The 13,040-nt window shown below is 51.4% G+C and overlaps 1 protein-coding gene across 1 annotated transcript in view; it reads right to left on the reverse strand.

Moving 5' to 3' along the window:
• LOC147109977 (E3 ubiquitin-protein ligase CBL-like) overlaps window positions 1-3,594 on the reverse strand; it is a 21,405-nt gene extending 17,811 nt beyond the window's left edge. Inside the window, exons 1-2 of the mRNA XM_086002447.1 lie at window positions 3,457-3,594; window positions 1,516-1,737 (exon numbers count right to left, since the gene is read on the reverse strand). Coding sequence (XP_085858573.1) covers window positions 1,516-1,737; window positions 3,457-3,594 — 360 coding nt within the window. The remainder of the gene's footprint in view (window positions 1-1,515; window positions 1,738-3,456) is intronic.
• Between the last annotated feature and the right edge of the window lie 9,446 nt (window positions 3,595-13,040).

The following is a 13,040-nucleotide window of genomic DNA, read 5'->3' on the forward strand; positions in this document are numbered from 1 at the left end:
ACTGCCCCTCCGACAGTGCGGCGCTCCCTCAGTACTGACCCTCCGACAGTGCGGCGCTCCCTTAGTACTGCCCCTCCGACAGTGCGACGCTCCCTCAGTACTGCCCCTCCGACAGTGCGGCGCTCCCTCAGTACTGCCTCTCCGACAGTGTGGCGCTCCCTCAGTACTGACCCTCCGACAGTGCGGCGCTCCCTCAGTACTGCCCCTCCGACAGTGCGGCGCTCCCTCAGTACTGCCTCTCCGACAGTGCGGCGCTCCCTCAGTACTGCCCCTCCGACAGTGCGGCGCTCCCTCAGTACTGCCCCTCCGACAGTGCGGCGCTCCCTCAGTACTGCCCCTCCGACAGTGCGGCGCTCCCTCAGTACTGCCCCTCCGACAGTGCGGCGCTCCCTCAGTACTGCCACTCCGACAGTGCGGCGCTCCCTTAGTACTGCCCCTCCGACAGTGCGGCGCTCCCTCAGTACTGCCCCTCCGACAGTGCGGCGCTCCCTCAGTACTGCCTCTCCGACAGTGCGGCGCTCCCTTAGTACTGCCCCTCCGACAGTGCGGCGCTCCCTCAGTACTGCCCCTCCGACAGTGCGGCGCTCCCTCAGTACTGCCTCTCCGACAGTGTGGCGCTCCCTCAGTACTGCCCCTCCGACAGTGCGGTGCTCCCTCAGTACTGCCCCTCCGACAGTGCGGCGCTCCCTCAGTACTGCCCCTCCGACAGTGCGGTGCTCCCTCAGTACTGCCCCTCTGACAGTGCGGCGCTCCCTCAGTACTGCCCCTCCGACAGTGCGGCGCTCCCTCAGTACTGACCCTCTGACAGTGCGGCGCTCCCTCAGTACTGCCCCTCCGACAGTGCGGCGCTCCCTCAGTACTGCCCCTCCGACAGTGCGGCGCTCCCTCAGTACTGACCCTCTGACAGTGTGGCGCTCCCTCAGTACTGACCCTCTGACAGTGCGGCGCTCCCTCAGTACTGCATCTCCGACAGTGCGGCGCTCCCTCAGTACTGCCCCGCTGACAGTGCGGCGCTCCCTCAGTACTGCCCCTCCGACAGTCCAGCGCTCCCTCAGTACTGACCCTCCGACAGTGCGGCCCTCCCTCAGTACTGACCCTCCGACAGTGCGGCCCTCCCTCAGTACTGACCCTCCGACAGTGCGGCGCTCCCTCAGTACTGCCCCTCTGACAGTGCGGCGCTCCCTCAGTACTGCCCCGCTGACAGTGCGGCCCTCCCTCAGTACTGACCCTCCGACAGTGCGGTGCTCCCTCAGTACTGTCCCTCTGACAGTGCGGCGCTCCCTCAGTAGTGCCCCTCCGACAGTGCGGTGCTCCCTCAGTACTGTCCCTCCGACAGTGCGGCGCTCCCTCAGTACTGCACTGGGAGTGTCGGACTGGATTATACGCTCAGGTCTCTGGAGTGGGACTCGAACCCACGACCTTCTGGCTCAGAGGCGAGAGAGTGCTGCCCACTGAGAACAAGGACACTCCTCGACCCTCCACCCCCCAGGTTGAATAGCCCGAGCCGTCACTTACCGAGCCGGTGATCCGTCTCGCCGGCCCCATCGCTGTCAGTTCGCTGTCACGCTGCCTCTGATTGGCTGGCCGGTCCGGAATGGGCGGGGGCGGGCCCCTACCAATCCCAGCGACCGAGGGGTGCGTCGCCGGAACGCCGGGCAGCGGCCGGCTCTTCATCCAGTCCACCAAGGCCGCGCTGATTGGCCGGTCGGCCAGGGGAGGAAGCGCCGGTGCCCTGTGCTGTGAGGTGGGAGAGAAGTAAGCAATCTCATTCTTCCTCTCACTCCCCTGCCCTCCCCTCCCAGAGTGCAGGTCCCACCGGAGCAGCTCCGTTAAACCCCCCCGCACCGCCACAGACTGCACCCGCTCGCCCGGGTGGTCGAGGGCCGGAATGTTCGACCGTGGGTGGCATCACACCCGAGGCCTCTCCGGTCATAAGCCGCCGCCTACGCTCGCATGTCCTTTCCCCATTGGTGGGGAGGGGGATCAGGAGCAGGTACCCCGGCTGAGCTGCCCCTCCCCGCTAGCCCAGGGCCGGCCGTGGCAGATTTATTGACACCTCCTCCACTCCCCACTGATCAGCTGCTCACTCACACTGAGCAGACATTGAACCCCTGGGTCCTGGTCTATCTGACAAAGGGCAAACTGTAGCCAGGGAGGGGGCACAAAAGTTTTTTATACATTTTGGGGAGGGGGGCGGTGGAGGGTCAGAGTGCGGAGGTCGTGGGAAGAGGGTCAGGGGAAGGAGAGTCAGGGGACAGAGGTCGGGGGGAGGGGAGGGTCGGGGTGAGTGGAGGGTCGGGGGAGGGGTGCGTCGGGGGGAGTGGAGGGTCGGGGGAGGGGAGGGGAGGGGGGAGTGGAGGGTCGGGGGATGGGTGGGTCGGGGGGAGGGGAGAGTCGGGGGAGTGGAGGGTCGGGGGGAGTGGAGGGTCAAGGGGAGGGTCGGGTCGAGGGGAGGGGAGGGTCGGGGGAGATGGTAGGGTCGAGGTGAGGGGAGGGGGGGTAGTGGAGGGTCGGGGGGGAGGGTTGGGTCGAAGGGATGGGAGGGGAGGGGGGGAGGAGGTCGAGGGGAGTGGAGGGTCGAGGGGAGGGGAGAGTCGGAGTGGAGGGTCGAGGGGAGTGGAGGGTCGAGGGGAGGGGAGGGGGGCAGGGGAGGGTCGAGGGGAGCGGAGGGTCGGTGGGCAGGGGAGGGTCGAGGGGAGTGGACGGTCAGGGTGTGGAGGGGAGGGGAGGGGAGGGGGAGGGGAGAGGGTGGAGTGGACGGTCGGTGGGGGAGAGGAGGGTCAGGGGAGAGGGGAGGGTAGGGTCGGGGGTTGAGGGGAGGGGAGGCGAGGGTCGGGGGAGGGGAGGGTCGGGGTAGGGGAGGGCCGGGGGGATGGTCGGTGGAGGGTCGGGTCGGGGGAGGGTCGGGTCGGGGAGGAGGGGAGGGTCGAGGGGAGTGGACGGTCGGGAGGGAGGGGAGGGGGAGGGGAGGGGGTGGAGTGGATGGTCGGGGGGAGGGGAGGGGAGGGGGTGGGGAGGGGAGGGTCGGGGGTTGAGGGGAGGGGAGGCGAGTGTCGGGGGAGGGGAGGGTCGGGGGGGAGGGGAGGCGAGGGGGGAGGGGAGGCAAGGGTCGGGGAGGGGAGGGGAGGGGGGGAGGGGAGAGGGAGGGGAGGGTAGGATCGGGAGGGTCGGGGGGGAGGGGAGGGGATGGTCGGGGGAGGGGAGGCGAGTGTCGGGGGAGGGGAAGGTCGGGGGAGGGAGGGGAGGGGGGAGGGGATGGTCGTGGTGGAGGGGAGGGTCGGGGGGGAGGGGAGGGGGGGAGGGAAGTGGAGGGTTGGGGGGGAGGGGAGGCGAGGGTCGGGGAGGGGAGGGGAGGGGGGGTCGGGGGACGGGAGGGTCGGGGAGGGGAGGGTCGGGGTGGAGGGGACGGTCGGGGGGGAGGGGTCGGGGGTCAGAGCTCGGAGCCGACATGCTTACCTTGGGTGAATTGCCGCTCGGGCTGGTGCCGGGGGCATTGTTGCTCCGTGTCTGAAGCAGGTCGAGTCGCGGCGGAGGAATCGGAGCCACCTGGGCAACTGGTGATGGAGGTCGCTCCACCTGGAGACCAGAACACATCGTCAGATCACAGACTCAACACTCGGCAACTCTCTCTCTCTCTCTGTCTCTGTCTCTCTCTCTCCCTCTCTCTCTGTCTCTGTCTCTGTCTCTCTGTCTCTGTGTGTCTCTCTCTCTGTGTCTCTCTCTCTGTCTCTCTCTCTCAATTCAATTCAATTCAATTCAAATGCTTTATAGGCATGAAAGTTTACAGGGAACCATATTGCCAAAGCTTACATAACAAAAAGTACAGTTTTCCAACATTCTGTAGGTGTCAATCAATTTTGACCTTCGTTGGGTACATACAATATTAGTTTAAACAATATTAATTTAAACAGTCGTTGAACATCGTTGGATACATTCAGTATTAATTTTAAACAGTCCTCAGGTTGTGACATGTTGTTACATATTTGGCACCAAGGTATGGTCTGTCTCCTTCTCCCAGGACTAATCTTAATTTTGACAGGTCATCCAATTCTTTGAAATCAGGGGTTGTTTGGCTGAGCTTGTCAAATAATATGTTTCTTGTTGTGTTGAATTTTTCGCATTTTAGGAGGAGATGCATCTCTGTCTCAACCTCGCTGGCCAGACATTGATCACATATTCTATTCTCTCTAGGCTGCCAGGATTTCTTGTATCTTCCTTTTTCAATTGCCAGTTGGTGGTCGCTTAGTCTGTACCTGGTGAGGGTCTGTCTCTGTTTTGTGTCTCTGATGGTCGAGAGATAGTCTGCCAGTTTATATTCTCTTTTTAGGGCCCGGTAACATTCTAATCTGCTTTGGCTTTTGGTTATTTTGTTCCAATGTTCCAGGTAGGTTTCTTTGCATTGTTTAATGATTTGGTTCACTCGGATTGGTGTTTGGATGGCAGTGTTGGTCTGGGACTGGTCAGGGTCCGGCTGAGTAGGAGTACTTAGTTTCAGTAGCAGCTGACTCAGGGGACTCTTTTCTGGGTTTAGCTCTTGGGTCTGGAAGGCTTTAAAATGAAGGGTGTCTGGGGAGCTAGATTTGAGGTGATTTAGGAAGTTTAGTGCTCGTTTGTGGATGTTTATTATCAGTGGGTATCTGCCTAGTTCGGCTCTGCATGCATTTGTTGGTGTTTTCCTTTGGGTGCGAAGAATGCTTCGGCAAAATTCTGCATCAAATCAAATCAAATCAATCAAATCAACTTTTATTGTCATTGTTAGTGCACAAGTGCAGTACAACGAAATGTAGGCTTGCGGCTCCCGAGAGTGTACAATTTGGATTAGGACACTTAAACATTTCAACATACATTTGTACATATATATTAGCATAAATATGACCATAATAAAGTGAACAAAGTGCATCGGCAGATGTGCAGGCTTTAGTGTTTATTTGTGGAGTTCAGTAGGATGACAGCCCTGGGAAAGAAGCTGTTCCTAAATCTGGTCGTACGGGTGCGAATGCATCTGTAGCGTCTTCCAGATGGTAGGAGGGCGAACAGACTGTGGCTGGGGTGGGTAGGGTCTTTGATGATGGTCCGTGCCCTCCGTAGGCAGCGTTTCTGATATATATGTCCTATGGTCGGTAGCCGGGTGCCGGTAATGCATTGGGCAGTTTTGACTACCCGCTGCAGGGCTTTCCGGTCATGGGAGCTACAGCCGCCGTACCATACCGTGATACAGTTTGTCAGGATGCTCTCTATAGTGCAGCGGTAGAAGTTAGAGAGGATCGGGGGTGACGGATTACATCCCTTCAGCCTCCTCAAGAAATATAGGCGCTGCTGGGCCTTCTTCACCAGAAAGGAGGTGTTGAGGGACCAGGAGAGGTCTTCCGTGATGTGGACTCCGAGGAACTTAAAGCTGGCCACCCTTTCCACCTCCGCCCCATTGATGTGGATGGGGGTGTGACTTCCGCCTTTGGACTTCCTGAAGTCCATGATGTAGGGCTTCTATTGTGTGTTTTTCCCATTTAGTGTAGCTATGGTGATTAAGCGGGCCCCATACTTCACTACCGTACAGCGCAATGGGCAGGATTATGCTGTCAAATATTTTGAGCCAGATTTTGATTGGGATTTGGATGTTGTAGAATTTTCTTTTTATTGCATATAGGGCTCTTCGGGCTTTTTCTTTTAGTGCATTCACTGCTATGCTGAAGCTCCCTGATGCTGTAATGGTTAGACCAAGGTAAGTGTAGCTCATAGTGTGTCCTATGATGGTATCACTGAGAGTAAACTGGTATTTGTTTTCCTGACACCTGGGCCTTTTTTGAAAAATCATGATGTTGGTTTTCTTTAGATTTACTGTTAGGGCCCAATTTTGGCAGTATTTGTCGAGTAGGTCTAGTTGTTGTTGTAATCCCTGTTCTGTGGGAGACAGCAGAACCAGGTCGTCCGCATAGAACAGGGATTTCACTTCTCCATCCAGGAGACAGAGACCCGGCGACTCGCTTTGCTCCAACATGTCTGCTAATTCATTTATGTATATGTTGAACAGGGTCGGGCTCAAATTGCAGCCCTGCCGGACGCCTCTTCTCTGGGTGAAGAAACCGGTGTGTTTGTCTCCAATTTTGACACCGCATTTATTTTTCAGATACATCGATTTAATAAGGTCATAGACTTTGCCCCCTATTCCACACTGAAGAAGTTTATAATAGAGCCCTTCGTGCCAGATAGAGTCAAAGGCTTTCTTGAAGTCAATGAAACAAGCGAATATTTTCCCATTTTTTGTTTGGTGTATATGTTTTTCAATGAGAGTGTGAAGGGTATAGATATGGTCGGTGGTGCGGTGTTTTGGAAGAAAGCCTATTTGATTTTTTCTAAGGATATTATGTTTGTTAAGAAAATCCAGTAATCTACTATTTAGAATACTGCAGAATAACTTCCCTAGACAACTGTTGACACAGATGCCGCGGTAGTTATTTGGGTCTGATTTGTTTCCACTTTTATATATGGGAGAGATGAGTCCTTGGCACCAGATATCGGGAAAACAGCCTGAACGTAATATGATGTTGAATAACTTGAGTACAGCACCCTGCATCTCCATATTGCTGAACTTGAGCATTTCATTTTTGATGTTGTCTGGACCACAGGCTTTCTTTAGGTGGAGAGATTTTGTTTTTGTGGCCAATTCTTTCCATGTGATTGGGGAGTCTAGAGGGTTTTGGTTGTCTTTAATTGTTGCTTCTAATGTGTGGAGTTTTTCTGTGACATGATGTTGACTTGAGTTTGTTTCGTTTATTGGGATGTCTTTGTAGAGGTTTTCAAAATGTGTTCTCCAGATGTCGCCATCTTGGATTGGTAATGCTTGCAATTGTGTTGTACTCAGGTTATTCCACATATCCCAGAATTGATTTGGATTAATGGAGTTTTCAATTTCTTCGAGTATTTTGTGGGTATAATTTTGTGTTTTTCTCCTAATGGTGCGTTTATATCTTTTGAGGGTCTCATTGTATCTAATACGTAGGTCTGGATTGTTTGGTTGGCGATGCTTTTGGTTTGATATTTTTCTCAGGTCTTTTCTGGCATTTTTGCATTCGTGGTCAAACCATTTCTCATTTTTATTTTGTCTTTTGTAACGTTTCCTCTTCTGTTTCACAAGGTCGGCTTTTACAGCTGCCTCATGGAAGATCATATTTATATCATCTATGGCTATGTTTACACCATCTCTGGTGATCTCATATAGATTTTCTTTAAATTTTGATATTTTACTTGTGAGATCAGGTGAATTTAGTGCTGTGATGAATTTATCTCCACTGTCTGGGGCCCATCTGTATGTCTGGTTTATTTTATGGAGCTTACTGGGTTCCTTTTTTGTGTCTGTAGTTTTGGCAGAAAGTTTAAGGTACACATTTATTTGGTTATGGTCTGAGAGGGGGGATTGCTGCCTGACAGTGAATGCGTTGATATCGCAGGGGTCCAGGTCAGTGATTGTATAATCCACCACACTAGACCCAAGAGTTGAGGAATATGTGAGTCTCCCTAAGGAGTCCCCTCTGAACCTACTGTTAACTATGTACAGGCCTAAGGCTCGGCAGAGTTGCACTACCTCCCTACCGCTTTTATTTATTTCACAGTCAAGGTTGTTCCGATTTGCGATGGCTGGTGTGACATATAAAGGGGCCTGGCCAAACACATGGTTGTTGCCCTGTGGGTCTATGAAGTCAGGTTCACATCCGGTCCTTGCATTTAGGTCCCCACATAGTAGCACCTTTCCTTTGGCCTGGAAATGGCTGATTTCCATGTGGAGAGTGTAGTGTCCGTGTGTAGAATAAGACACTGAAGACAGGAGTCGGTTCATAGGTATTTACTGAGCAAGTCTGGGGGGGGGGGGGGGGGGGGGTGGGGGGGTTTCTAAAGGATATACACAATACATAGGTTTATATAGCCCAAGTGGTAATTACTGGCATTATGCACACCTGGGGCTCTTAAAGGCACATACACCACAATTGCTCTTAAAGGCACATACACCACAGAGAGTATCAAATAACTCCTCTTCAAAATATGGCGATTCTATTGGAGGTATGTAGATCGCACATAAGTAGACATCTTTTTTTGTTATTCCTATATTTTTATCTAATTTTAGCCATACATGTGATTTTCCCTGTTTTATCGGTGAGATGTGTTTGTCCAATTCTCCTTTATACCACACCAAGATTCCCCCGGAGGTTCTGCCCTTGCGTGTCTTAGTGTTCTTTACTGAGGGCACAATGATTTCATGGTACATTGGAGGACAGTGGGTGGGCACGTCCTTTTGGCACCATGTTTCTGTTAACACAATTATATCAATGTCTTTTATAGCTTTTAGGAATTCAGGGTCTGTACTCTTCATCCCAAAAGTTGAGGAGCGGAGACCCTGGATATTCCAGCAGCTTATGTGGAAAGAACGCATTTATATAGTTAAAAAAAAATGAAATAAAATGGACCTATTTTGTGGGACGAGTGTGAAAGCACTAGTTTCTATAATGCTAAATGACGATTTAGTATAAATTTCATGAGGCATGCACATACTGCTATCTAATAATAGTAATAGTAATGATAAAATAACAATAGTAATAATTTAGTGCATTCCTCTCCGGCTTTCCATCAGGGTGCTTATCATCGTCCTGATCTTTCTCAGTTCTTGGTCTACAGTCTGTGGTCTAGAGGGGGGTCTGGGGTCAGGTACAAAAGCACGGTTCTGTTGTTGGTTTTGTATAGGGGGGTGGGCGACAGTGGTGGTCCTGTTTGGGTTAGGGCTTCCAATGGTAGAGGGGGTGGGAGGGGTGTGTCTTTTGGCAGTGTTTATGAGGTTTTTTGCGAAGATCCACATCCGCTGTTTGAGTAGATGTATTTCGTCATAGAGGTCCCTTGTGTTGATGTTTGGGTGATGGGCCAGGTAGACGTTGGGGAGGGCAGTACATCTTGTGTCGATCTCCCTGTTGGTGTTGTGGATTACATAGGTTGGGGTGTCCTTTCTGGGCAGTAGTGTGGAGATCACGATCCGCGCCTCGGGGAATTCCCTGCTGGCCTTTTCCGCCATCCTGCTCACTGCCCTAGCAGTGCCTTCCCGTAGGGTGCGTAGGTCGTTTGTGCCTGTGTGGATCACAAGCCATTTGGGGCTTCCAAGGGATTCTTTGTTCAGGATCTTCCTTGCATGGCCTGTGTTGCTGCACCATTTATTCAGGACTTGATGACCTGGGAACATCCTCTGGGGTTCCAGAAACTTCCCGTTGGAGTCGGTCAGCAGGACCGTCTGAGGGGCTGGCTTTTCAGACTGGGTAGCAGTAGTCTGGGCAGGACTCGACTGAGGGCTGGTTGTTGGCTGGGTTCCTGGGATAGGCTGTGTGACAGGAGCAGGGTTTGGGGCCTTCGGTGTGTTGTCGCAAGGTGAGGGTGTGACATACTCGTGTGGGGGGGCATCCGATGGGTTCTGTGTCCCTGTGTGTGTTGTTTTTGTGTCATCAGGTTTTTGGACCTTAAGAGGTTTGTGTTGCCTGCTGAGTTCATTTTTCTGCCTTTCTACGGCCTCCATCGTTTTGTTTAGCTGAGTACGGAGTTCTTTGATCTAATTTCTTTGCTCCTCTACGATCTTTCTCAACTCGTGGATGGTGGACTCGTTTTCCGTTTTCAGCTGTTTGAGTTCCTCCTTCAAATTCTTGGCCTGTGTTTCCCTGTATTCGTTGAAATCGAGTTCTAGTTTGGACAGATTCTCCTTCAGCAGTTTGTTTGCGTTGAGAGGTGTGGGGGGGGTGGACATGGTCAGGGAGGTGTGTGTCTCTGCTGGACTCTCTTCTTCCTCCGCTTGGCTCTCATCATCCTCTGTTCAACTCTCTTTTGCCTCCTGTCCATTGGTCCTCTTTGTGTCTGCCTTAGTTTTCAACTGGGGGAATTCCTTTTCAAAGGAATCCAGATTTTCTACATTCCCCTGTATCATGATCTTTCCTCTTTTGTTGTAGTAGCTTATGGTTAGCAGGGGGTCATCTTTATCTAGATTTCCATCTTTACATATTTTCAGTCTGCCTCCCTTGCTAATACCTTCACTGGAGACGTATGCGTAGTATTTTTGTAAAGTCTCCTTCCATGAGGGAACGGAGTCGGTGTAGAATATGAGGTTGTTCTTCGTCTTAATCCCTTTGTGTGTGGTATAGTCAACGTAGAGGACCTCTGGGTTATTTTGTAGTGTTATGTCCTTGTGTTTATCCTTTGCCTTATTACTTGTGCATTGCTCAGGATATTTCACTTCCCTGCTCTGTGTCATTGTAGTCGTTTGTTTTTGTCGTAGCTAGATAACTTTTTTTTTTCTCTTTTTTGTGTCGTGTTCCACCTTATCCCACTTTTAGGTCCAAAATTGAGAGTTTTTCAGGGGTTCATCTTTGATATAGCTGCTCTTAAAAGTTTCTCTCTCTCTCTCTCTCTCACAGTATTTGGGAGCCGGTGCCTTCGGGCCGCTCCCCTCTCGGGCTGAATCTGTCTCTGGGCCTCAGTCTCAGGCCTGGGCCCTCGGATTTTCTCAGGTTTCAGGCTCCTGGTTCAGGTTGTTTCCCTCTCCCTACCGTTTCTCTCGGGGTTTCTTTTCCTTTTTCTCGCGGGTTTGTTGTTCTTTTTTCAGGTTTTTTTTTTTTTTTCGAACTAAACTTAAATAAAATTAAACTTAGGTAGAATTAGGTAAAACTTTTTTTTCCCCGGACCCGGTGTTTTCCTCTTCCGACTCTCTCACTCGCTCTCCGGGCCTCGGACTCGCTCTCTCTCCGTGCCCCAGACTCGCCCACTCTCCGTGCCCCGGACTCGTTCGCTCTCCGTGCCCCGGGCGGATCTCCTCGCGTCGTCGCGTCGGTCTCAGGCCCCCGGTTTTCTGACTCACCAGGCTGTTTTCTGCCCTGGTCCCAGCCCCTTGGCTCGGCTGTGCAGTCCCGGCCCGGCCTGGTGTTTGTCCGAGTTTCTCCGGCCTCGGAGTTTCTCGGGTTTCAGGCCCCGGGCTTGCTCGCTCTCCAGGCCCGACAGTCCCGACCCGGCCCGGCCCAGTACCCCTACCTCTCCACTCGCCTCTTTGACTGGCTCGGGCCGCTCCTCCCGGTCTGGGTCTGCTCCGGTTGCTGCTCGCTCTCCTTCTCTTCGGTGCCTCGCTCGGCCCGGCTCTTCGGGCCTTTCTCCGGCTTCAGGCTCCGTGCTCCGGTTGCTGCTCGGGCTCAGCTGTGGTGCTTCAGGCTCCGTGTTCCTGCTGCTGCTCGGGCTCAGCTTTGCTGCCTCGCTATCCAGGTTTTTCCCCAGTTTATTTTTCTCTTTCTCGCTGTCTTTTCTTTTTTCCTTTTTTCGGGTTTCTTTTTTTTTTTCTCTTTGACGCTCTTTTGGCGCTCTTTTTTCTTAGGTTTTCTTTGGTGCTTAAACTAAACTAAACTTAAACTTAAAACTAAACTAAACTGAGCTAACTTAGACTAAAGTTAAATTTAACTTTTAGAACTTTTAAACTTTTTTTTTTTCCCCACTTAGATGGCTAAATTCGGCAGCCCATCTTCAGCGTGTCTCTCTCTCTCTCTGTCTGCCTCTCTCTGTCTCTCTCTCTCTGCCTCTCTCTGTCTCTCTGTCTGCCTCTCTCTGTCTGCCTCTCTCTGTCTCTCTGTCTCTCTCTCTCGCTGTCTCTCTCTCTCTCTCTGTCTCTCTCTCTCTGTCTCTCTCTCTCTGTCTCTCTCTGTCTCTCTCTCTCTGTCTCTCTCTGTCTCTCTGCTCTCTCTGTCTCTCTCTGTCTCTCTGTCTCTCTCTCTCTCTCTGTCTCTCTCTCTCTGTCTCTCTCTCTCTGTCTCTCTCTCTGTCTCTCTCTGTCTCTCTCTCTGTCTCTCTCTCTGTCTCACTGTCTCTCTCTGCTCTCTCTCTCTCGCTCTCTCTCTCTGACTCTCTCTCTCTCTCTCTGACTCTCTCTCTCTCTGGTCTCTCTCTGTCTCTGTCTCTCTCTCGCTCTGTCTCTCTCTCTGTGTGTCTCTCTCTCTCTGTCTCTCTCAATTCAATTCAATTCAATTCAAATCGCTTTATTGGCATGATGACAAGGTACATCTTATGTTGCCAAAGCATCGAAAAAACATTTATGGTTGAACACATATACGCAGATCTATCCATAAAGTGTATAAACAGATATATTCCTGTGTGTATAAATATACACTCATATAATATGTATATACTCTTTTCTTAGATTTAATGGTTGTCCCGCTGTTTATGGCAAGCTGTAACATAGTGTGCCGCTAAGGTTACACAATTTCTCTTTTCCCCCTAGTAGGTATGGGAGTTTTTGGTCGTCATTCAAATTTTTGAATTCAGGGCATAGTTTTGTGAATATTGGGTAGAAATTCCCCCTTATGCCCTGATATTTTCCACAAGCTCTGTCTCTCTCTGTCTCTCTCTGTCTCACTCTGTCTCTCTCTGTCTCGCTCTCTCTGTCTCTCTCCCTCTCTCTCTCTCTCTGTATCTCTCTCTCTCTCTGTCTCTCCAATTCCAATTCCAATTAAAATGCTTTATTGGCATGAAAGTTTACAGAGAACCATATTGCCAAAGCTTACATAGCAAAAAGGTACAGTTTTCCAACATTCTGTAGGTGTCAATCGATTTGACATTTGTTGGGTACATACAATATTACTTTTAAACAATATTAATTTTAAACAGTCTTTGTACTTCATTTGGTACGTTCAATATTAATTTTAAACAGTCTTAATTTTAAACAGTCCTCAGGTTGTGACATGTTGTTACATATTTGGCCCCAAGGTATGGTCTGTCTCCTTCTCCTAGGACTAATCTCAATTTTGACAGATCATCCAATTCCTTGAAATCTGGGGTTGTTTGGCTTAGCTTGTTGAATAATATGTTTCTTGATGTGTTGAATTTTTTGCATTTTAGGAGGAAATGCATTTCTGTTTCAACCTCGCCAGCCAGACTCTCTGTCTCTCTCACTCTCTGTCTCTCTCTGTCTCTCTCCCTCTCTCTCTGTCTCTCTCTCTCTGTCTCTCTCTCTGTCTCTCTCTCTGTCTCTCTCACTCTCTGTCTCT

The sequence above is a fragment of the Somniosus microcephalus genome, chromosome 12 (assembly GCF_052327205.1).
Source record: "Somniosus microcephalus isolate GS21.2 chromosome 12, FLI_Smic_1.0, whole genome shotgun sequence".
Taxonomy (NCBI): Eukaryota; Metazoa; Chordata; class Chondrichthyes; order Squaliformes; family Somniosidae; genus Somniosus; species Somniosus microcephalus.